This window comes from Asterias rubens, chromosome 1 (genome assembly GCF_902459465.1).
Source record: "Asterias rubens chromosome 1, eAstRub1.3, whole genome shotgun sequence".
Taxonomy (NCBI): Eukaryota; Metazoa; Echinodermata; class Asteroidea; order Forcipulatida; family Asteriidae; genus Asterias; species Asterias rubens.
In genome coordinates this window covers 19,437,019-19,462,461 of record NC_047062.1, presented here as the reverse complement: position 1 = coordinate 19,462,461, position 25,443 = coordinate 19,437,019, and the positions used below count along the sequence as shown (strand labels likewise).

At 37.1% G+C, this 25,443-nt stretch overlaps 1 protein-coding gene across 1 annotated transcript in view; it reads left to right on the top strand.

The window, feature by feature from the left end:
- Window positions 1–25,443, top strand: part of LOC117299251 (1-phosphatidylinositol 4,5-bisphosphate phosphodiesterase beta-1-like) — a 105,125-nt gene that overhangs the window by 45,020 nt on the left and 34,662 nt on the right. The window contains exons 5-15 of the mRNA XM_033782733.1: window positions 1,618–1,697; window positions 1,954–2,007; window positions 5,791–5,878; window positions 7,033–7,133; window positions 11,159–11,325; window positions 12,647–12,793; window positions 14,497–14,654; window positions 14,882–14,961; window positions 16,909–16,993; window positions 17,726–17,828; window positions 23,381–23,416. Of these exons, the coding sequence (XP_033638624.1) occupies window positions 1,618–1,697; window positions 1,954–2,007; window positions 5,791–5,878; window positions 7,033–7,133; window positions 11,159–11,325; window positions 12,647–12,793; window positions 14,497–14,654; window positions 14,882–14,961; window positions 16,909–16,993; window positions 17,726–17,828; window positions 23,381–23,416 (1,099 nt within the window). The remainder of the gene's footprint in view (window positions 1–1,617; window positions 1,698–1,953; window positions 2,008–5,790; window positions 5,879–7,032; window positions 7,134–11,158; window positions 11,326–12,646; window positions 12,794–14,496; window positions 14,655–14,881; window positions 14,962–16,908; window positions 16,994–17,725; window positions 17,829–23,380; window positions 23,417–25,443) is intronic.

Sequence of the window (25,443 nt, the reverse complement as noted above, 5' to 3'; positions counted from 1 at the left end):
ATAATCCCCAACAGTGTAAAAAGCTTTCAGTTTTGTTAGTTCAATTAGTCTTGTATCTCTTCATTGTTATCAAGTTATAGCTTAACAGTAACTTGATGCGATAATAACTACAAGTAATATACATTTGATTTTTTTTTTCTTTCTCCATTTTCATCTTATGGAAATCAGAATCCAACCTTTTACACTAAGTACATCTCCCACGATGAAACAATTTATCATGCACATTGTCAATTTTGTCCCTGGATAAAGTTACACCTCGGTATCCAACCAGAAGAATTGGAAATGGAATTCGAAAGTGCAAACTTTTCTTAGGGATACACCATGCGAAGGGTTTACACTTGTAATTGCGTGACAGAAACATGTTGGGCTCACTACAACAATGCCGGTATGTTGCACTCTCATGGAAGTCTTGTATTATTGATGTTACTCTGGACAAAACAGTTTTGAGCGATCATCTTTCAAGCTGGCACTCCAACGGGTTGAGTAATATTGACTCGAAAGCTGATCTTAAGTAAAAGAACAGGGGTGTGTTTGATCAAGCGTTTTGTTTAGAAGCACCTCTGTACTTTGTCGAACTCGTCACCAGTAGACTACATTTTAGTCAAAGAAATCAGATAATTTATCTGGTTTATTTTCAAGTCTTTTTTAGAAGAGCTACACTTGGCCACCTTCCAACCCAAAAAAGGTTTCTGTTATTATGTCCAGAATATGTTAACCAAGTACAGACAACAAATGTTTTTATATAAATAGGGCAATATTAACAGTTCATTAAGCATGAATAGTGAAGGCAGGCATGCATGAGTTTAGATGTGTAAAGGTAGAAATATAAAAAAAAATTAGCCTTGAGTTTGTTCCTCTTTTATGTAAGGGCAGTATTTGTACAAAAACAGTTTATTGACAAAATTATTAAATATCACATTCAAGCAGTTGAAGCTTTTTATCCTTATTTTTAATGACAAACTTATAGGTAGGACAATGAGATTCGACACTAGATTGTGACCTTGAGAAATTATTCATCAGTAGTGGAAAACTGAAGTGTTTGTAAAAATGCATTATTAGCATATATAAAGTACCACCAAATCACAAGTTCAAGTAATAACCAACAACGGAAACTGACTGGGTTACGTTGAGCAAGCCATTGCATGTATACAATATTTATATAAAACTCCAAATCAAATGGGCAATTCCATGGTCAGTCGCATTACACTTTTCTGTGTCATTTCTTGGTACGAGAAGTTCTATGTGAGATATTCTTTCCACTAAGTTTATAGACTGATTTGTACTTGAATTGCCCAAATGCTTTTCTTGAGTGCACTTTCCAAATGGCGCTGTTTACTGCAAGCAAGATAATATTCAAGACAATTTATGGATAATTTTGGCTTGCAGATGAGGGTGTTATTATATGAACCAAAGAATTATGAGCCACCAAGCTTTTTTGTATTTTGATGAGTCAGGCCTACACAAAAAAAATACACAATGCTTATAAAATTTGTCTTTAGTTGCAAGGACAACAATGTGTAAATGTAAACAGCACTATGAGGGTCCCATATGACAGAGATGAGCTGAAATAAATATTAATTTTTATTAACGTTCTTCTCTTTTATTGATGTGTGACAGGATTGGGCAGAAGTGATCTTGAAGATCGGATACCATAGGTCAGCGCAGTATCCCTCACCATACAAACTTCTGGAAAAAATGTGAGTATTCCATTTGTAACACAGTGTAGGTTCGAATCCCACTTTTGGCACTAATTACTTTGTATTTTGTGCGGGTTTTCCTTTGGAAGAAATATGAAGTCTTCATATTAAAAATACTCTTGTTTTTCAAATTAATGTCACCATGAAATTCTGGGAAAGGATAACATGACATGCTTTGATTCTGAAAACCGCAGCACAGGACTGGAAATTAAAAAACAAGATACAAATTCTTAATTTTGTTTTTCCTTTTTTTTAGTTACACAAAGTTGACTATCATGCTGAACAAGGAAGGGAAAATACCGATTAAAAGGTGAGTCCCGAACTGTTAATTGTTTTAATTATAATAATATCATTATTGTAGTCGAAACCCAGCAATTTGAAACCGACACAGAGACGTGAAGGTTTAAGATGGAGACTGAGACCGGGAGTGGGAGATTGAGACCAAACGACTGAGACTATGAAAGTCTCGAGATTGGTCTCTTACATGCAGTACTAACAGTGGTTTATCACACCCGAAAGGTATCTCAAAGCAATCATGATGACAGGTATGCACTGTTTGATTATGAGACCTTTTATAGGGTTTACATTAAGATGATGCGTTGCAATCTGCAGCCAAACTATGCCAGAAACACCTGAGCGAACACCTTCTCTTTACAATAAGTGTACAGCCGTCGATTTCACAAAGAGTTAGGACTTGTCTTATCTCGAGTTAGGACGAGTAACAGGTCCTAACTTAGGATTAATCTTAAGGTCTGCATGCTACAGTGCAGGGTTGGGACTCGTCCTAAGTCCTAAGATTAGTCTTAAGTTAGGAAGAGTTTTGTGAAATTGACGTCTGGGTTCTGGTACACTGTTACACGGGAGCTGTGGTTAAGTGTCTTGCTCAATGATTCAGTTGCCATTACCCGTACCTGTACCCCCAAATTCTGACATCTAACACCAAAGCTTGAGTCTATAAACTGATCAGCTAGGACACTCCACAAAATGTTGGCGTGGAGATGAACTTATGAAGATAATGGGTTAATAATAATAGTAATAATGATAATAATGAAGTCTTATAAAGCGCACAAATCCACAAAAGGTGCTCAAGAAACTGTAACAAAGGAAGTAAAGAGCAAAACAAATACGGAAGACCTGGGTTTAGTGATCAACCACTCAAGCCTTTTCATTGGTCATAAAAATAGCTACACTCCCGTAGATAAGACAAGCACAAAGTACTCCTCCTAAACAATGTTGTAATCAGCACCTTGTCTCCAAAACAACACAATGAAGTTCTCAGCAATAAAAGATTCTGCAGAAGAAATTAATCACAACATAAGGTGGAATAAACATTTCTGGGAGAGTTTTTGCGTCATTTTACATAAAACCATCATAATCATCACTTGACAGTCGTCACCTCCTCTTCAGAAGACGCTTTCCAATCCTAAACCTTCCTCCATGTTCCAATTAATGAATACAGGTGCATACTTGGCAGCTCTGATAAAACCCTGGTATATGATACACCATTCAGAGATTAATCAGGATGGTATTCGTTGTCAGTCAAAATGTCTTCTTCAAATTACCAACTCGGTGAAGCAAAATTCCGCCAATAGATGTTAAATTTACATCGGGGATAAAGAATATTCATTTTGGTTTTTACCCACATACACCGATGCGTGTTAGCACTGTATACTCGGTACTTTCCAGGGTTCTGTGAAAAAAATCACAGGCATATTACTCGGGTGGGATTCAAACCCACGACCTTTGCAATGGGCCATATTTTTGACCGCGTGAGGGCGCTCTCAATCACTTCCGGGGGTATATTCATTCATACGCAAAACAGTTTTTAAAGATTGGAACACATTATAACCACAGACATCTAATCCATCACAGACAATAAGACTTTTAAAGGAGCCGTTATAATCCACCTCTAAAGCAAATTGAAACTACGGCGCAACAAAAGTGACAGAACGCCTATTAATTTGTGCAGGGCGAATCGCGTGTACCCCCGGAAGTGATCAAAATACTATTTATAGCGCCCTCGTGCGGTCAAAAATAAGGGGCATTCCAGAGCAGTGTCATACCAAAAATTCAGCTAGTTGATCATGTGAAATTATTCAGGTTTGTGGATTTGAGGAATCATTTTGATTTACGGTCAGAGGGAAATAAAGGGAAACCTGCAACTAGGTTCAGGGAAAAAGATCGATTTTTGTTGTTGCGATTGATGAGATGAACTACAGGTGCTTGATTAGGTGATCACCATGGCAACCATCCCCATACAAGATGCAAGGTTGTCATCATCAGCATCCTCTTGTGATTCCAACCCATTAACCCCTTGGGAATAGATCCTGAGCCTGCATCTAGTCGATTAGGGTATGTTGGATGATTGTGCATTACACAAGATGGAATGAGAAAAATAGGTGAAGGTTGTTTCCTCCTACTGGACAAAGAGTGGTGTATTGTTGAAGACTCTCTTCACGAAAAGATACAATGTTGATGTTACCTTCAATCCAGACTTGTTTTCAAATAGGATAGTGTTGCGGGATCACTGGAAAAATGTCTTTGATGCTTTGACATTTGTTATTATACATAAAGTCATGTCAAAAAGCATTATTCCAATTTGACATTTTTTTGGTGAAGAACAATTCCTCTCATTGACAAAGAGTTGCGCAGTGTTCAAGACTCTCTCCAAGACAAGATACAATGTTGACGTTACCTTCAATCCAGACTTGTTTTCTGACACAGGATACTACTGCGGTTTGCTGAAAGAATTGCTTTTGCAATTTGAAGCTTATAATTCACTCCAAGTCCTTACTATTTTCACAATTCATTTCTTTTACCATTAGTACTATCTCATTACAAGTTTGTGTTGAAACTCATTTACATGATCATAAATCTATAATTCGAACCTTCAAATCCTAAACACCATCATACTACCTCGTACCTTAGTACGTGGAAGGACGTCATGACTTATTTATGTAATAACAAATTTCCTTTAACGAAAAAGCAATAAAGGCATGAAATGGGGAAGGTACATTTTGCCTATTGAAACGTGCCTGCCTTTAATTAAAAGTCTCCACTACAGCAGTTTGTAAAAACGCAATTACACACATGCATGCTTCATAAGCACTGTCAATGCTGAGACTAGATAACGGTAGTTGAAAACCAATGACTCGGTGCTTGCTCTCCTAATGCGAGGCTATAGAATGAGACCTGCAGCTTACAAAAATCAATATGTCAAGGGATTTCGTTTAACGAGAGCTTCCAGGCTAAATCATTGTTTTTTTTTCTTAAATCTCAAACACCCCCATTGATGGTGATTTTAATGTGTGACCTTACTATATAACACCCTGTCCAACAAAATCTCATTAAAAAATTGGTGGCAATACAATCTAGTAAGGTTTGTATTGTAGTATTTGTAATACCCTGTACATGAGTAGGATTTTAAACTTAGCCTGGTGGAGACAGAATCTAGTAAGGTTTGCTGTAACACCATGTACATGTGAATGAATCTCTTTTTTGAGTTGTGGTGGCCAGGCCTGTATGCTTCGTTTTTGAGGGCAAGGGCACCAAGGCATATTCTCCTTGGGAAAGGGCACCCTATGAGAAAATTGTAGATTTTACTGGAGCATTTCAAAGGCACCGAGGCAATGACCAGGGGGCATGGAGGCAATCGCCTTCAGTGCCTTCAAGAAATATCAGGCCTGGGTGGCTCTGAAAAGAATCGGCGGTGTAGCAACTCAGTATTTCGATCAGTATGATTAAGAATCAATTGCATGTAAAGATATGGCGTGTGTCTTAACTGTGCCCGAGTTGTCTAATATTAGCCCTGTACTAATATTTTTACCCCCCAAAATGTTGCAACCAATATTTGTTTCTTTTGGCTGGTGGTGTCAGGTCAATTGTGTCAAAGGTGAGATGTGACTGGCAAAACCTCATAATTCCAGACTTTTACCTGTTTATGGTTGTAACCTTTGACCTGTTTCTGGTTTTCACTTTTGACATGTTTCTGATTGTAACCTTTTACCTGTTTCTGGTTTTAACCTTTGACCTTTTTCTGGTTGTAACCTTTGGCCTTTTCTGGTTGTAACATTTGACAAATTTTTCCCTACAGCATTAAAAAGATGTTTGCGTCATCAAGGGAAGACAAGAAGAAAGTTGAGAATGCTCTACAGGCAGCGGGCATCCACATTGACAAAAAGGTTTGTGGAAATTTGTTTCTTCTTCTCTTTTCAGGCTATTTTAAAATGCCTTTGATAATTTCTTGAAATGCATTGGTGTGTAGATAAATACCGGACCAATTTCACTGGTTGAACATTGTAGAATCTAAGCAATAGTAGTTTGTTAGGGCGCCTAGAAATGGACCCTTTTCACGAAATATGTAAATTGCATGTAGTGCGTGCGCAGTAATAATTTAGTTGGCAAAAATGAGGGAACATCACGCTGGTTTGTACACGGGTAATGGGTGTGTTATGCAGACGTGATTGTGTGTCTGCTCAGTGCACAACTACATGGCGTTTGCCAACCAACAGGGTCTGTACGCATGCACGAATGTAATAAACATATTTCATGAAAAGGGTCCATTCTCTGCTTGTGTAAGGATATTGAATTTGAAAATTGCATATTTTTGTGGGTGTGTACCGACTACCGAGAGTTTCTTGCTTGACTAGATGCTTGAGTACAGTAGTTTTTAGCAATGGACAAGTAATCTCAAACAATCTCAAACCACAAGTCCATCATAGTCCAGTATTTGTACATGATTGCGTGGGTTTTCCCTGGAAAGATTCGGATGGGGTTTCCTCCCACACTTAGAAAAGAAACTTCTTTTGTTGTTGTCTTTCCATGGGGTTCTTGGCTAGTGAAGTGATTAAGTTCCTTTTTCTGAGAGTTATTATTGTCTTCACAACAAGAACTTATAAATTGTGAAACCAGTGAAAGTTCTATGGCCCACTGGAGAGTTTCTTGAAATTCAAGCCCTGTAAAACACAATGGGAGGTGCTACGAAGTTCAATAATCAGAGAAGTTGGTCATTTGCTCTGAATGAAGCTTCAATTGCCACCAATACGTATATGTGTTACGAGCTGGGCCCAGCTTCATGGAGCTGCTTAAAAGCAGAAGGAATTGCTTAAAACAAATTGCTAAGCAGGAATGGGCAGGGTACCAGTCTAAATTTGTACGAGTGGAATGATAGTTTGGCTGGTAACCTTATTCTGGCAAGCATAATTTTGTTGTGCTTAAATAGTTTACATGCTTAAGCAGCTCAATGAAATAAGTTTTTTTTAAAGGTTTTTAGTCTCCATCTCAGTCCTTCCCTTGTTTATTTATTAATGCTGTTCATATCATCATGTACATTCAGGATGAGAGTATTCCACCAACAAGCTTTCGTATTGAGGATTTCTTCACATTCTACACAAGGCTCATCAGCCAGAAGGAAATTGACAAAGTTTTTCAAGGACTGTAAGTTCCACTTTATGGCTTTTTTTATGCACTTAAAATTCACAAAAGATTTGTGTTTTATATTAAAAAGTTTGTTCATACCCTACATGGACATTTCAGCCTTACCTACCTAACTTCCGCTAGCCAATGGCTTCATTCAGCACCAGCATCAGACAAGTAGTTTAATTTGCTGCTTGCTCATGCAAGCTATCATCTACTGGGTTTTGAGTGGTGAGATAGGCCTACTGTTGATGTTTATGTACATGTATATGTATGTACGTTAGACAGTGGAGTGGAGGTAATTGTAAATACAGTTTCCGCCACAGCACCTGTAGTAACTCATCTGTCTGCATAGTTAAGCCCCCCCTGGATCAGCAAACTAGATATACCCTCAATCCCTTTATCTCAACTGTGCCAAACCATATGGTCTTCTCTCACCACGTTGTTGCACTTGGCTCTGTCATTCAACCCCCCCCCCCCCCCCCCCCCCCACCGTTGTTTCTACACAGCATCAATCCTACAATCTCCCGCGGGGCCTGAGTACGATGTGACACAGTTTACCTCCCTGCCTTCCTTACCATACGTTTATTTGATTTGTTTGAATTGTATTGCTCAGTTTACTCTCAATAATTCTTTGTTGCAGAACTGCGCATATGATTTTTTTTCTGTTCCCCTTGTCAAAACAAATTATAATATATCTCGTTCGTATTTGAATTTCAACATCAATTACTTTTCAAACAGAACCGACTGTTTTTGTCATCTCAAAAGTAATTAATTTAAGGAGAAATAAAGAACCAAATTGACCTCGCAGTAAATTGAAGTTTTTATATGTCATCAAAGGCTGCTTCACTGCGCAGTGTTTGATTGAGAAAGTATTTTTTATCAAACTTTCAGCTTGATTTTGTTTACACTCCAGATGAATTTTTTCGTTAAAGTAGTTGCATTCCTAGACTTGTCATTCTTGTATCAGCTAAAATGCAAAAGTGTTATTTCATCCGCCCCTCTTTATTTCAGGTACATTTACAATCAAATGTTTGTCTTGTCAGCTACTGAATAATTCATGACAAGTGTATTTCAGAATGTTATTGTATTACTGAACACTTCATTTTCCCATACTCTTCCTAAAACGTCTGTTGGAAAATTCAGAAAATTGTTTTTTTTACTAGCCTTCAAAGCCTATTCAAGCATACACCATATGTAAATGTCGCCATATGTAAACTTTTTTCCATGAGCCAAACACCATGCTCGCTTCTAGACTCTGTATTGTTGTATTAGCTTGAAAAACAAAACCAGCCATTCAGCAGGTCTTAAAAAAGAGAGTTATTGCTAGCCCTGCTATACAAGGGTCCACTTTCATGTCTCTACTTACCATAGGCTTGTGAACAAGTCATTAAATGTTTGTTAAGGCGAGAGCGTAACGGCTCTCCTGTAAATTTCGCGATATTGGTACAGTTCTCGCGAGAATGCTGGCTCCTGTGAGACTACTGCTTAGTGGTCTGGAGAGAGCCAGTCTGGCGAGAGAGCAGCCAATCACGAGAGTCACAGGAGAGCCCTAACGCGAACTTCACTGTCTCCCTATTAAAATGCATATTGCGTAGAAGTGAAATCGTCTCACTTTCCAAGCTCTTTGTCATCCATGGTAGCTCCTGATATATCGGATCTTCTGCATAAATATATTCATGAGAAAAAACTCCTTGCCAATCTGTGAAATGTCAAACATGTCCTGCCCTTTGCAACCCAAATTACAAAATTGTGTTAACTAAGCTTGATTCATAGTTCAACCTTCTACCCCTCACCCCTCTCGCTTATACTTGTGCGACTTCTATTTTTGTAATAATTTGATAAGAAAAGGGTGGAAACAAAATCTGTATAAGAGAATTAAATTGTGTCTCACGTGTCGCACCTTAGTCACATCAATCAACACAGTCCTTGAACACTGTACCTGACTTTTGTGCCTCGGCATTGATTTGCTGAAATTTAATATTTTTGTCTTGGAGGATTTCCTGCATATCTGTATCTGTATCGGAACGAGATATCAGAGACCAGTGTAGGCGTTGGGTTCATCTGTCTTTGTTGGGCGTGTCAAGTTGATTTTGGCTAAATGGTGTTTGAAGCTTTGCATGGTGTGGAGAATAAGAGTAACTATAAATATGAACATTAAACTTGCAGGTACAACCGTGTGTACAAACTCTTTTGCGGTAGTGTTGGCTTTGAAAATAGTCGGTTATTTTCACCATCTGACTTCACCATCTGGCTATTTCACCATTGTTGAAGGGAAACATAATAAGCATTTGTGCTTTAAAGTTGCATGTCGCTTTCAAATCTCAAATTTCAAGTCTCAGGTTTTCAACATGTTAATAGACATGTAGGCTTATACTGAAAAAAACTTGAATTTAGTTATATGTTTTTTTTTTTAAATCTTGTGTGCATTTTGTTTCAAAGTGTATTTGCACTTTCCATCAATTTTTTAGCATTTGTGGAGTGTTTAAAGAAATGAGTAATGAGTAATGAACTTAATTTATTTTCAGCATAAGTATGCATGTCCATTCACACTTGAAACACTTTTGGGTGGTTTCAGGTTCTTAAACACAAGTAACAACCATTGTGAGAGAAACTGCTACCTTGAGGGATGCAAAGTGTTACCCTTTATTGTGGATTCCTGTAACCATAGCAATCAATGTTTCATAGCAAACACACTGACATGCCAAGGTGATATTTATAGATGATCTATCAGTTATAGTGTTATGTTGGTGACAAGAGCATGGTTCTCCAAACACCCAGGAGATTCTGCTGTCAGTCACTCTGTTTTATGATGCACTTGTCTAGCCTTGGTATTTACGTAAAGTTTGAGTGTTAAAGACAAGTAGATTCATATGGTGTGAGATTCCCATGTGTAGCCTTGTTCTGTCAAGTGATATCGGCCAATAACAAACCTTTTTCCCCCTTCTATTTTTTTATTACATTTTTTTTACCTCAGGTAAAACACCCATGAGTCACTTTTTTGTGGGAATAGATTGCCTTCGGCCTTAGAAATTGAGATAAAATTATATTGTAATGTTTTGTTCAAATTTGTTCATGTTCAAGGTGGAACAAAAAAGTACAGTAGAGTTTATTAGAGAGACAGATTTGGAGAGAAAAAAGCAACAACACACAAAAACAGAGCTGATGAAAAGTGATTTAGGATTCATTTTCTCGCCACAGTGTTTTTGATTGCAGCATTTACAGATACATATTTGTACTTCCATAATCAGACACTCAATTGTAGAGATTATGAGAATAGGATTAACAATAGTATAAAGGATTATTAAATACCTCAGACAGTTTCGCTATTCCTATTGGTGGATGATAATGATGACAAGGACCAGCTGGACTCTGTGCATAACCGGTTAGTCCTGGTGCAAGACGTTTCTTGATACTGGCGATGCGGGCGCTGTCGGTGAGTTGGCCGCGCTGTGTGGGAAAGGAAAACGAGATCGTCTAGCACCAGGACTACAACTCGCATGAACGGATATGATCCGGAAACTTCGGCTCGGGTATTTATCACACAGCAACAACCCTGCCTGTTTTAAATCGTTAAAGAATGCATCGCTACCCTTTTATTCCCTTATTTGTAAAGTGCACACCTTCACCAAAAAAGGTGCTCAAGGTAAAGAGATCAAAGAAGTTATTACATAACAGTAAATACCACAAGAGATAAGCAGATACCTGCACAAGTAGATGTCTGTAAAATGGTTCAGAAAGCATTTGACATAAGATGTGTTTCAAGACATTACCTTGAAGGATTTGTACATGATGTGGAAGTGCATTCCATAAATGCCCTGCAGCATGTAAAAATTACATATAGAATTTCAAAACATTTTTTTTTTTTAATATGGATATTTGCATCGGAATTAAGATGATTAGTTTTCTTAGAGAGCTACATGCAGCTCGGACCAGTATACAGTGCTAACACACATCGGTACGGGTAAAACCAAAATTAATATGGATATATTTGTTTGCATTTTAACCACCAGCCATCTTCTTTTTCTCTTTCTCCACACCCCCAGGGGAGCCAAGAACAAACCCTACCTGACTACGCAGCAGGTCATCACTTTCTTGAACAATGAGCAGAGGGACCCTCGACTGAATGAGATCATTTACCCATTCTATGACGTCCCACGGGCCAAGGATCTCATCAACCAATTCGAACCCAACAAAGCATTCATGAGGAAAGGTCCGTAGTTTTTTCCATTGATATTGATCTCTGTAAATAACCATTGATTAGGGCCCAATTTCATAAAGTCTGTAAGCACAAAAAGCACAGAATTGTTTTGCTTAGCAGAAACCAGTTACCGGCCAAAATTACATTAAGTTTACATTGTTGCAACTGGTGCCCCTTTACTTTTTTGCTTGGCAAAGAAATTTTTCAATTTTTCTGCTAAACAGGTCTCTTTGAATAAGCTAATTGACTGTCGAGTTTTGACCAATCACACAGAAGGTAAACAAAATTGTCAGTGGAACCAACTGAGCCAGCTGCTGGAAATGCTTGGAAGTTATTTATTTAGAAGACAGTTCCTAGAAATTATTGCATTTCAAAAGGAGATGACATACTTTGAAAGTGTTTAATTCGCTGGTCAGTGCAGAACTGTTCATATAAACATGCTTTTGTTTTGCGCAGAAAGCTACAACTTTATAGAATTATGTTAAAAATCCAAATTGCAAAGTTGTGATTGATGTATTGACTAAACAATTAGTGCATTTCAACAAGAGATGACATCCTTTGATAGATAAAATTCACCGGTCGGTGCACCAATCTTGTTGCAGAAAGCTACAACTTATAGAATTATGTTAAAACCCTAAATTGCCAAGTTGTCATCGATGTAATGGCTTAACGTGAAATTGGAGTGATGCCCAATGTTAAGGATGACAAGTAATAGTGACAGCGTAAATTGGAAAATTGTGTATGGTAATTTGATGGTATTTATGTCTTCATTACATTATCATCACTTTAATTTACATTCCAATTTCTATTTAATTGGGTCCAGTAGAATGACACTGATTGATTGATGCATCCAACATTTTTTAGGTTAATGTGATTTGTGCAATATTAATTGATTAATTGACAAAAACTGTGGAGCCATACAGGAAGTTTATTTGACGTGATGATAAGAAAGTGTACCAATATACAAAATGACTTTGTGAAACTGTTTGATGTTTACATAGCACTAAGTGTTTAGGCACTTGATACCTTTGATAACTATCAAATATCAGTTTTCATGGTGTCATGGTGGTGTATCCCATGCATGAAATACCAAATCTGTGATTTAAAAAAAACCTTAATTGGGGAGCTGTTTCTCAAAATGGTTTATTCTATCAACAGCTCTCCATTGCTCGTTACCAACCAAGTTTTTATGCTAACAATTATTTTAAGTAATTACCAATAGTGTCCAGTGCCTGTAAATTGCATTCAGGTCTCCTGTAATATTGAACTGTCAACTTCAATAAAATAACGACCAATTTGACACAAATCCTGAAACTTTATTTTTCCTACACAGGTCAGCTTTCCGTGGATGGACTCCTGCGATACCTACTGAGTGAATCAAACTCTGTAGTAGGACCCGATGCTTACCTGATGTGCCACGACATGGATCAGCCCCTCATGCATTACTTTATTAATTCATCTCACAACACGTACCTAACAGGTGGGTATGCTATGGATGAAGAGAGAGCTGGGTCAAGCTAGGTTTTTATTTTCTGGAACTTGTGATTTATTGGGAGGCTCAAGTCAGGTCTCTTGGGCGATAAAAAAAAAAATAAATACAACAACCAAACAAATAAATTGGTTTTCTCACCAGGGGTGGATTTCGCAAAGATGGTCCTTACTTAGGACTAGTTTTAAGACTCTTTAGGAGTTAATACAAACTTAAGACACTGAACACTGATGGTAATTGTCAAAGACTAGTTTTCACAGTTGGTGTTTCTCAACATACAAATTAAATAACAAACCTGTGAAAATTTGAGCTCAATCGGTCGTCGAATTTGCAAAATGACATTGACAGAAAAAACCACCCTTATCATACGAAGTTGTGTGCTTTGATTTGGAGACCTTAATTCTAAATCTGAGGTCTCAAAATCTAATTTGTGGAAAATTACTTCTTTTTCAAAAACTACATTACTTCAGAGGGAGTCGTTTCTCACAATGTTTTACACTATCAACCTCTCCCCATTGCTCGTTTCCAAGAAAGGTTTTATGCTTACAATTATTTTGAGTAATTACCAAAAGTGTCCACTGCCTTTAAGGCAAGTCCTAAATTTAGGAAAGTAACTCGTCCTAACTTAAGGTAAGACTAGTCATATTATTTTGTGTGAAATCCACCCCAAGACCCATTTTCATGCATCTGCTAACCACAAATTCTGTGCTATGATCACCATTCTCATGCACGGCAAGCACCAAAATTCTGTGCTTTCTGTGTTAGCATAGAATTCCTTGTAGCGTGGAGTACGAGCAAAACTTCTCCGCTAACCCATGATATAGGCTTGACGTAAGCGTAGAATTCCCTGCTTCTACAAGCACAGATTCTTTGCTTACGATAAGCAGTGTCATGAAATTGGGCCCTGGTTAGTCCAGGGACTAGAGTACAAAAATATGAAATGCAATCAATTTGGAAGGCATATTAAGTGTACCTGGGAAAGTTGTATTGTGTGAGCTTCATCAAGGAAGTCTCTGTGCCAACACATTCTGAAGGGGTTTTGTGATGAATAGTATACACATAATGAATGTTTATGAGTGCAATGGTGCGAATATGTTCATGAGTTGAAAGATGGAATGTTCTATTCAACGAGGCGGAGCCGAGTTGAATGGAACATTCCAGCTTTCAACGAATGAACATATTCGCACCATTGCACGAATGAAAAACATTCATTATTTGTTTTATATAACATCCAAGTAGAACTTTGTCATTTTGATTGAAAGAAACAACTTTCAAAACAAACAATTTCAACTGTAGAAGCCGAATGCTAGTAATTTTACTATGCCTTCTTGCAGTAACACCTGCTGCGTTACCAAAGACACGCGCACGCAGTGATGTTTTTACTCAGCTTTTTCGTTCCATCCGAAAAGTACCATTGCACGCTGGCAGCGTGCCAGCGTGCAATGGTACTTTTCGGATGGAACAAAAAAGCACGGCGAGTGACTCAGCGTGCAATGGTACTTTTATTTGCTATCACGTGACGGACAATCCTCCAATCAAATGGCAAGGATCTGCTTGGGTGTTATATAATTTCCCATGTGCTTGGCCCTTGAGGATCTGTTTTGTAGACTATTCAATTTAGATCAATAAAAAAAGGTCTTCTCTTGATTTATGTCAGTAAATATTAAAAAAATAATTTCCTTTTTCTGTTGCAGGGCATCAGTTGACAGGAAAATCTTCGGTTGAGATGTACCGCCAGGCCCTTCTCTGTGGTTGCCGCTGTGTAGAGTTGGATTGCTGGGACGGCAAGACGGCAGAAGAAGAACCCATTATTACACACGGATACACGATGTGCACTGAAGTCTCATTCAAGGTCAGAAATGAAAAAAACTGATATCCGTTATGATGATTGATTTGAAATGTAGACAATTATGATTTTGGAAAAAGTCATGACTGCTTTCTATTCATTTCAATTCAACAAACATTGATTTTTGTATAGTCCTCATATGAATAAAACATCATTGGTATTTCATAATAATAACAGTGACAGTTGTAAACAGTCAATTTGATTTAAACGTCTTTGTTTTTTTTGTTTTACAGGAGGTGATAGAGGCCATTAAAGAGACTGCCTTCAAGACGACAGATTTCCCTGTGATTTTGTCATTTGAGAATCACTGTGGGTAAGTGAAACCAAGTCAGTCAAACAAACAATCAACCAATCAATCGATCGATCAATCAGAAGACATTTATAACGCGCCCAAAAAAAAAAAGCCGCTCAAGACAGTTACATGAAACTAATTACAATACACTTGTTGTAAAAGATACTATTTGAGCAGTTTCTAGACAATATGAATAGTCTGAGCATCCTTGATGTGATTTGGAAGATTGCTCCATTCTTTTGGTCTCCATCTCACATTTTGAAGGAGGGAACCCTTCAACGTTGCTCAAAGTTTACTCTGGATACATTTCTTTGTATTGATGTTCTGATCTAGTAAGGTTTGCCGGAGTACTGCGTATTTGAAAAACAAATTGCTTTTTATGAGTTATTGTGGTTTTGAATATAACGTTAGTGTGACGACTTGACCAGTTTTCTGTGATGGTCGTCACGTCAAAGTGTCTGTTATGGTTTATTGATTGCAGTTGTTAGCCAGCCCTGGGCAAATTTTGTTAGTGATAACATTTGTAACAAACAAACAAATAGTTTACATTTTTTTGTTTTACTAGCCATGCACTGATGTTTGACAAACACTGTATTCTCAATACTTTCCTGTAGTCCTTTCAAAAAAATGCACTGGCCTGTAACTAAGATAGGATTAAAACCCACGACCTTTGCCATTCTAGAGTAGATGACTCACCAACTCGACCGACCACCGAGATTGCCCGATAGCTAGAGGTAGTTTGAGTTCTATTGTAACATCTGTGCATCAATTAGACAAGGTGCTTACTCTGCTTGGGGAAAGGCTGAAGAGAAATCTCAAATAAAAATAGGGTATACTTTTTGTAATTGTCAAGGACCAGTATCCTCACTTGGTGTATCCCAACATATGCATCACATAACAAACTTGTGAAAATTTGGGCTCTATTGGTCATCAAAGTTGCAAGAAAATAATGACAGAAAAAACACCCTTGTTGCATAGAATAGTGTGCTTTCAGATGCCTAAGAAAGGCTTCAGGCCTGAAGCAACTCTTTACCTCTTTCTCTGAAACTACATTACCTAAAAGGGTGTGGTTTCGAACAATGTTTGATAATACCAACAAGCTCTTCAGTGCTCTTTACCAAGTAATTTTTATGGTCATTAATTGTTTGACCAATTACCAAAGGTGTACCCTTCCATTAACTAGTTGTTTTGATTGAAGTGTGCAAACAGAACCCTTTTAGGAATTTATGTTGTCATGGCTATTATAAATAATAAGATGTTGATATTTTTGAGATCATTAATTGTGACTTTAGGGAACGTCTGATTTCGTTAGGATTGCTCAAGGGTTTGTCTTTCTGATAAAGATCATGACATCAATTGCTATGCATAGACGTTGTTACAAAAAAATAGATTGTTTTGGGGGGAGAATATCCGTTGTTGTTAACCTGTTACAATTATTATTATGAATAATGAAGGAGGCAAGCTGATATGTTTTAAATTAAAGGATGGAAAGTGATATGTCAAGATTCTCTGAACGTATCAAAGATTATTTTGGTCTGAATACCGAAGGAGTCTGTCACAGAGACAAACAAGTCGAATAGAATATCTCACAAAATGTCAAAGTTATTTTAGAATGAGATTTTACTCCTAGCGTGTCAGAACCCGTTAGAAAAGCAATTAAGTGCGTGGGAAACGATTAAAAGCTGATATTGACTGCAAAAGCTAGTTTATAAATGTTGAAATGTTTTCTGGATCTGTGAACAAATTTGCTGAGTTTCTAAGTTTGTTAAGTTCATTCAGCACGCTCTTTACTGCTGCTTAAATAGTGTAAGGAAAAGAAACATGCTCTGTTAAAGTTTGGAAAAAGTGCAACTTGTTCAATCTTTTACAATGGCATGTATACTCGTAGTGTGGGTTTTAAAATCGCAATTAGCAGTTGGTTTTTACATAAATTGTAATGTTGAAATGGTGATGTCTAATTTCATCCAGTCCCAAGCAACAGGCTAAGATGGCCAACTACTGCCGGACAATCCTTGGTGATGCACTGCTGATTGACACAGTTGATGGATTCCCGGTAAGCATACTCCCCCCCCCTCCCTCCTTGCCCCTTTGCCCTCCTGCCCCTCCGCCCATCCGCCCCTCTGAACATGTTAAACCAACACACTATAGGAGCACTTGCATATATGGTTTTCAAATATGTGAAAATTGTCAACTTAGCGGTTTATTATTTCATTGAGCTGCTTTATGATGTGAGCCAAGCCTGTAGCTTATAAAGCAGCTTGAGATATCAGCTGTATTTGTTGGGTTCTTATTCACAGAAAACAAATGGTTGTTTAATTTTGGTATAGAAATTTGCTATAGGAATTGATCATTCTCAATGGTTGGCATTAAAGGTGAATGTATGTTTCAAGCTAAGCATTAGTTATGTTGTAAAAATAAGGGGGAGAATATATTTTTAGACATACCCTCAAAAACATAGAGGAAGCACCATAATCTCCAGCTTTTTAAATTATTGTAATTTACTTTCATAAACGACACCCATATCAGACAGAATATATGTAAAAAATATATCCGAACTTCAGAATACTGGGTTGAGAAGGGGTTGTTTTCAACTCAAGAGTTGAGCATTTTCTATTCTGTCATTACTTCACTCTGGAACACTCAGACTCCCTGCTGAACTCAGAAAAGAAATCTCATGTTCAAACTACTTTTGGCCTAAAATCACACTAGGAGTGTCAAGTTTGACAGACTTGGAGCGTTATAAATTTTCACTACTACTTTTATTATTACTTTCCGTCTTTTTCAGCTTGACATGGGCGCCGTTCTCCCAAGTCCTGACAATTTACGGGGCAAGATCCTGGTTAAAAACAAGAAGAGGAAAGTTGTCGAAGGAGGAAAGAAACGATCAGGTAATAAAATCATCTTGGAATTCTACTTATGAACCGTAAGCTGTTTTGACAGGAAATATTTAGTTGCTATCATCTCTCCAAACCTTTCAGCTTTCTTTCGAAGGCTTCAATTTTCTCCCCAGTTTTCAAGACAAGCTAACTAAACATGACTCTAATTACAGTAGAATATTTCTGTCGTAGGATGTTTAGTTTCCTGAGGTAAGTGGCTGACATACTTGTAGAACTGAATCTTGGTTTTGCCCAGGGTTGATTGTCTTTGGAAAGCGATAGCGTCTAATTGCTTAAGCATGCATCAAGGAAATGGTCTTGTGTTCCTGATACACATGTGTCATTCATATGCAGATATGTCTGATAGATTTTCCTGTGTGGTGCTTCTTTGAAAATATAATTAGGTTATTTCAATTGCTTGTGTGAAGAGATTCTTTTTTTTCTGTGTGTATTTTTCTTGGTGTTTCTTTTCTCCATTCATGTATTGAACTTTGTTTAATTAGGGATGGAAAAAAGTCAAACTGTTTTATTTCAAGGCGGGGAAAACGAAAAGTATGTTGTTATTTTCTTTGGATGTAAAGAAATCCTGCTCTTTGATCTACTTCTCTAGTGCTGATTATACTGTTCCCAGGAGCTCCTTGAAATCTCCAGGGGGTTATACAAATGTAGAAGTGCCATCATTTCTATGTACCTCCTAAAGTTTGGATCCTAGTTTTGGACCTTTTTATCGGCTTGGTCTTTCAAATCTGTTGTATACGTACCCTCTTCCTCAAGAAATGCATTTGTATTGTCATTTGTATCAACTGCCTCAATACCAGGAGAAAATGTTTCATTTTTGTTTTCATATTTCAAACGTACCTTTAATTATGCATATTTCAAATGTACCTTTAATTATGCATATTTTTGACACCCTTGTTTTAATTGCTGACTCTGACTGCAAACCAAGGATTCCTACTAAGTAAACCTACTCATTTTACCGTAGTTTATTTAGCGTTCTTGAATTGCATAGAATAACTATTTGGTTTGACCGACACTGTACCGCGTATGCAACGTACAAACCGTGTAACAATTGAAGACTGTCTGGATACACAAAGCAATGATGCATGCCTCCGTGCTGCCAATTACAATTTGTGTACTAATACAATTTACACTTTCTAAACCATACATTCTGCTGGGGGGTAAAGTCCATTCTCCACAGCCTTGTTATCAGCCATTAAAAAAGAAGTAGTGTCCTGTGTTGTGAATTGTTGAAGAGATGTATTGGTTTTTATTGACTATTTTATTGTTGACCAATATTCTTTTTTTTTTTTTATATTACAATACGCTATACAAACAAATTGATTTACATAATTTACATAAGCAGACACCTACCGGGTGCAGTTATCTAACAAACATTACTTATATTGAACCTGGCTCTTGTGTCTTAGTGTTGATTATATTTGTTTACATTGAAATGACAGGTACATATGTATAAGAACGATATGAATAAGTTCATCAAAATTAACCCTTTTTTAAAAACCCATTATGATGTCTTTGACAATGGGGGGGGGGGTGTACAAGAAGGAGGTACAAATTGTGTATCCCAAAGTGTAAACTTGATTTTCTTTCAGACCACACATAGAGGAAGGAAATCTGTATGGATCACTGTACCTTTTTTTGGAATGCGGTTGGGAGCTTGGAGGAATAATTTGTATCAGTCAATATCAAATTTGCTTTGATAGCTGGTGATCAGCAAGTTTAAAATTCTCAACAGTGCATAAAAGTACAGTCACATAGGGACAGTTGGGAATGCTCACAGATTGTAGGTACAAGCATCAATGTGTTGCCATCAATATGGAGACTATTTCCTCTGTAGACAAAGAACATGAAACAATGGAGGACACAAAAATAGAAAGGTTCCCAAACAGGAGGACATCATTGTTCCTTCCGTGTTCCATTATTTGGCTGTCCAACACTCTGCCGATAAAACCATGACACGTATGTTCAAATGTTGGCCTCCCTCAAATTTCTAATATATTCAGTTTGATTGTATATTGGCTGATTGTATTTCTCAAACGTATCCTTCTTTCCTTCGTTAGCATCTTTTTTTTACTCTGGCATTTTTATAATGGTACCTCTTTCTATAACTGCTGACTCATGTAAACCCATGGTCATGTTCTTCTTGACAAGGAATGTAAGATTCCTGTAAGATAAATAAGATTCCCATAAAGTCATTTAATTCAATATCAACACAGAAGATTACTGACCATGTTTTTTGGAAAAGATGTGACCTCTGGGCCCAATTTTATACACCACAGCTGCTTAAGCACAACAAGTAGCTAAGCACTACAAAATTATGCTTACTGTATACATGTAATAAGGTTGCCAGCCAAAATACAATGTCACCATGTACAATTTGTGACTGGTATTATGCTCATTATTGCTTAACAAGGATTTTAGGCAACATTTTCTGCTTAGCTCCTTAAGCAGAAACAGTTTCAGCTAATTACCTCTAAACTGCTTTCGCCCTGTTTGAAACCTTGCCTGCAAGTTTAAGCTTCAGGGAAATTTTTGGAAGTATTTTGAGACCCGTTACCTTGTTTTGACAGCTTGGAGATGGTGCAGTAAGAATGTTTTCTTTTCTAAGAAAATATGCGGTCATTAAAAACACTGTCAAAATGAATTGAGCTCCCTCTGAAACAATTAGATCAAAATAATATTGAATAAAAACCGTTCCTAAATTTAAATAATGATATTGGTTACTTGACTACTTAGTAAATTCAAAGACGCACTTTTAAAAAATCATCTTTCTCCAAAACAGCATACAAAATATCTGTTGCACTTCACCTTGTGGCGCCAACAACAAATCAGTGTAATTAACCTACATCATTCTAACTGAATCATATCAGATTTAACACATTCCTTTTGTGAAACATTGTTTTCTCTTCTTCAAATACCGTAAATAAATGGCACAGCTCGAGGATTATCGTTTCGTACACGACGCAGCTTAAGCAACCTAGCTCCCGGCAAAGCACGTGATGAGGAACTCGTACGAGGTGTCATACGCCGTGTTCAGAGTGAAGTCTCCTCGCAAATGGCCTTGGAACATGAAGCCTTCGAGAAGTGTGAGAAAAGCTAAATGAAACTTGCAAAGTTACAGTCAATCATAGACCATATTTCATGTCAGCTTTAAAACCACCAATGTACGTAGCTTAAAAAGCTGGATGTACAGTATGAGCAAATTGCAACATGCAAACAATTCCACAGACTTTAGGCGTGTCATGAAGTGTATATTGAACAAAGGACAAGACAAACATCATAAACGACGATGTTGTTGACCAAATATGGGGTTCAGAGACACTTTCTCTGCAACAACAAGAGAATAAAAACTAACGGTAAACTGCCTGAATGATAGGTTTTTGCTATAATTTGAAAATAAAAGTGGCTGACACAAAAATCTGAAGTGATATTCTTTCCAAAACATTTACTTGAAATGCATTTATACAAAAGTCAGGTAAATTTTGAAAACAAAGCAATTATCAAATTCCGCTATCAAGGAAAAATACACCAACAGAGCTTAAAAAGCTGGATGTACACAGTTTGAGCTGGGCTCAGTTTCATAAAGCCTGTAAGCATACAAACTTGCTAAGCACAGAACAATTTCGCTTAAGAGAAACTGGTTACCAGCCAAAAATCCATAAATTTTACATAGTGGCAACTGGTGTCTGCCTAAGTATTTGCTTGACAAAGAAATTTGCTAAGCAATATTTTCTGCTCAACAGCTTTATGAAATTGGGTCCAGATTGCAACATGCAAACATTTCCAGGCGTGTCATTAAGTGTATATTGAACAAGGGAGAATACAAACATCAATAACTGTGTTGTTGACCAAAGCAGAGCCCTAATCATTAACATTCAGCGCAGCTCAGTCCAAAGTCAAGGCCCCACACCCATGATGTAATATAATTCCAATATCCACAAGTCAAGAAATCATTGCTTATCGTACATAACAAAACAACTATCTCATGTGCACAGCCTTAAACACTGAAACCTTTTCAAAGAGCAAGAAATAGTTGATTAAATCTTGTTGCCACATGCATCATCGGCCGCCATCTTCATGACAACGGAGACATTTTCAGAATCACAAAATGATGAGTTGGATGATAGAAACACAGTTGGATGAACAAGGTGTCCAGTGCCTTTAAACATTTATCAACATTTTGATGAAGATACACCATACCTCAGTTGAAGTTTTTCATCTAAAATGCAGAGTATACAATCAGTAAAATTGCCAACATTATTATTTTGTCCATTGACATTTCAATCAATCCACAATGAAAATCATCAACCAAAGAAATGTTATTGCCATTTAGTCCAACCTTGTGGAAGCGAAAGCAAGGCAGGTTTACACATGCCCACTTCAATAATTAACTTGGATATCATTCAATACTAACTTTATAAATGTACCCATCAATCGTCGCATAATTGACAAACATAGTCAGCCAGACTTCAGTATCAACACCCCCCCCCCATGTCCCATTTCCCTTCAACCTCCTTAAATGTTTCCACTTTAATTTAATTCAGCTCAAGGCCATGATCCTTTGGAATCCATTTGGAGCATAATTGACTTCATGAGGCAGACGTGTATATAGGCAATTTCTGTTTATTTAAGTAACATTACAGGAATGGAATATGCAAATTCACATGGACTTTTTAACTAAATAGTTAACAAATATTTTATCCATGTTTGTATCTTGGGTCATGAACCATCTTGATAGGGGGCAGGGGGTGGGGCATCTGCCCTCTCTAATTTTGGGAAAAACTGAGGAGGGATTTTGGACACAGCAAGAAGAGGAACAAAAATAATCAGAGAAAGCAAAAAAAGAACTTTAAAACTTGTACTTTTTATCAGTGCAAAGAGTCCCCACACGCCCATGACCATCTTGAAAAGTTTTTATCTCAAATGCTGATGTCTTTAAGAAGGTGTGGAATCTGGCATTGTTCAAATTGTCCGCAGTTCCTTGATTGTTTGCAGGAACATCAATGATGGAGGATGAGGCCTACTTCAAGTATCCACACTGTTTCTTTTCTGAACTTGATCATCATGGATTTTTTTTTGTGAAGTTGATAGAATTAATCATTTATTTAATTGAGGTGTTTCCAACCAAAAGGGCAATATCCATCAAAATAGTGTTTTTTCTTGACATAACGATGCATTTTCATGTGATTTTGTTGTTTCACACACAGCAAAATTCAAACCACAGACTTTGTAGATTATTCTTTGTCATATCTAGATGAAACTTCAGGCTGGTGCTTTTAATAATAATGTAGTGATTACTGTCAAAGAACATGTGATACTCGACCAGGATGTAAGCCAGCAATGACTTTCTTTTCTTTCTTTAGCTGATTTAAACTCTTTTGTACAATTTGAAGGGTACATTATTCCTATAGTTTATATGTTGTAAGGTCTACTAATGTTGCCTTTCAAAAAAAAACATTGAAGAAGCAACGTTCAATCTTACCTATTCTAATCAACTCTCTTGAAACAACACCCCCTCCCCACCCACCACCACCATTATCCTACAGGTCAGAGGAAACAATCTAAAGACAGTGATCGTAAAGGTAAACCACCCTTCTTATCATTCATCCGCCATGGATAATTGATGCTGTAAAAACGCATTGCCGGGGTCTGCAAGGTCAACTAACCAACAAACTTTCTCCTAATTCTTAAAACTGCTCTCTTTTTATGATACAAATAATGATTGTTTTGCCTTTTTTTTCAATCAGTACTAACTAATTGCATTTTCTTTCCCTGGTGGGTTGATCCGCTGATGCACATTTAATGAAGCAGCTGCATTATGGCAAATATGAAACTAAAAATATTAGCTATTGAAATGTATTGATTGTTGAGTATTAGTGTTGTTACCCTTTTCAGAGCTTTCGAGAGATTGGAGTCAAGAAGTAAACCAGGAAAAGTAGAAGGAAACTGACTGAGCAAATGTTTTATGAATTATGGGTTGAACAAAGAAAAATTGACTAAAAGAGGATTTTAACCTGCGACCTCAGAACTAATGTGCTGGGGCTATTCCAATTGAGCTATCCAACCCGTACATTGAAGTTCTGTCAAAGCTGAGTTTTGTAGGTACAAAGTTGATTCGCCTAGCCAGTCGAATCAGTAAAACTTACTTAGTCAGTTTCCCTTTTGTTAATTCAAAGACCAGTAACAAACTATTATAAAATAATACATACTCAACTAATCCGGGATTTTTCACGCCAGCTTCGGTTGCATTAATTGGAGAACATTTTATTTTGCGGATTCTACAAATTTTATTTGTTTACTTTAATTTATGCTTTAATGAATATTGCACTGAACTTAAATACAACTATTCCCCATTAACAAATTATTTAATATTTATAATGCCTAATAATGCTATAAGTATTTTACAAACACAAATCCGACAAACTACACACTATAACCACATTAAACAACCTTCAATCACTGTTGTAAAAATATTAATTTTTCTTTCAAACAGTTAAAGAATTCTTCTTTCTAAAACTAAGGCAGGGTATACTTTTGGTATTTACTCGTCTAGTTAATCACCATCAGTCTTACTTGGTAAAGAGCAGTGGAGAACTGTTAAAACATTGTTAGAAATGACTGCCTTTGAAGTAATGTAGTGTTGGAGAAGAAAGTAATTTGTCAAAAAAAAAAAATTAATCTGAGAACAACTTCAGGCATGAAGCCTTTCTCAGGCATCCGAAAGCGCACAACTCTATGCAAAGAGGGTGTGTTTTCTGTCATTATTTTCTTGCAAATTCAATGATCAATTTATGCGTATGTTGAGATACACTTAGTGAGAATACTTGTCTTTGACAACTACCAAAAGTATACCCTGCCTTTAAAATAGGACATAATCTTTAACTAAACAATTGACTTAAAAATAATTATGATCCTTTTCTTTATACATTGTATTTATTTGTTTACTTCACTCTTCGTGACATCAAAACATGTACATACAAGTACCAATTTACTGGCATTATACTTCACAGGGGCAATTTATTGCCTTCGTTGGCCCTGGGGCCCCATGAAATGTTCTATTAGAATTTTCCAATTTCCTTATAGAGGTGCCCTTTACTAAGGGGAAAATGCCTTGGTGCCCCTTGCCCTTATACAAATGAATCATCAGGTATGTACATTATCATGGTGGTGCCATCTTTGTTTTTCGTCAACCCAATTATTTTGATCAAGAATTGCACAAGTAGGTTCCAATTTGATATGGCTCTTCGTTATTGTATCACCATAGAGAATGGACCCTGTGGTATCACTGTATACATCTGAATAAAGTAACCATATCTGACAGGTAGAGGGCGCCGTTGGAGTGCAACCTCCATCTCATCTCACTCATCTACTGACATCAGCGATGAGGATTGGGAATTTACTTCAAGTCACAAAATGTCAAGGAAAGGTACCGGAGTGAAGCTCACAGAACCTCCTTCTTAATTTTCCTGCAATCTCTAATATATTTATTTGCTTGTTTTAATTCTAGTCCAAGCCAGGGAAAATACTTTGAGTGGAACAATTGTTTCACAAGGTGCCAGTGGAATGAAGCATTACTAACAAACTATCTATTCCTTTTTGACAGCAGTGC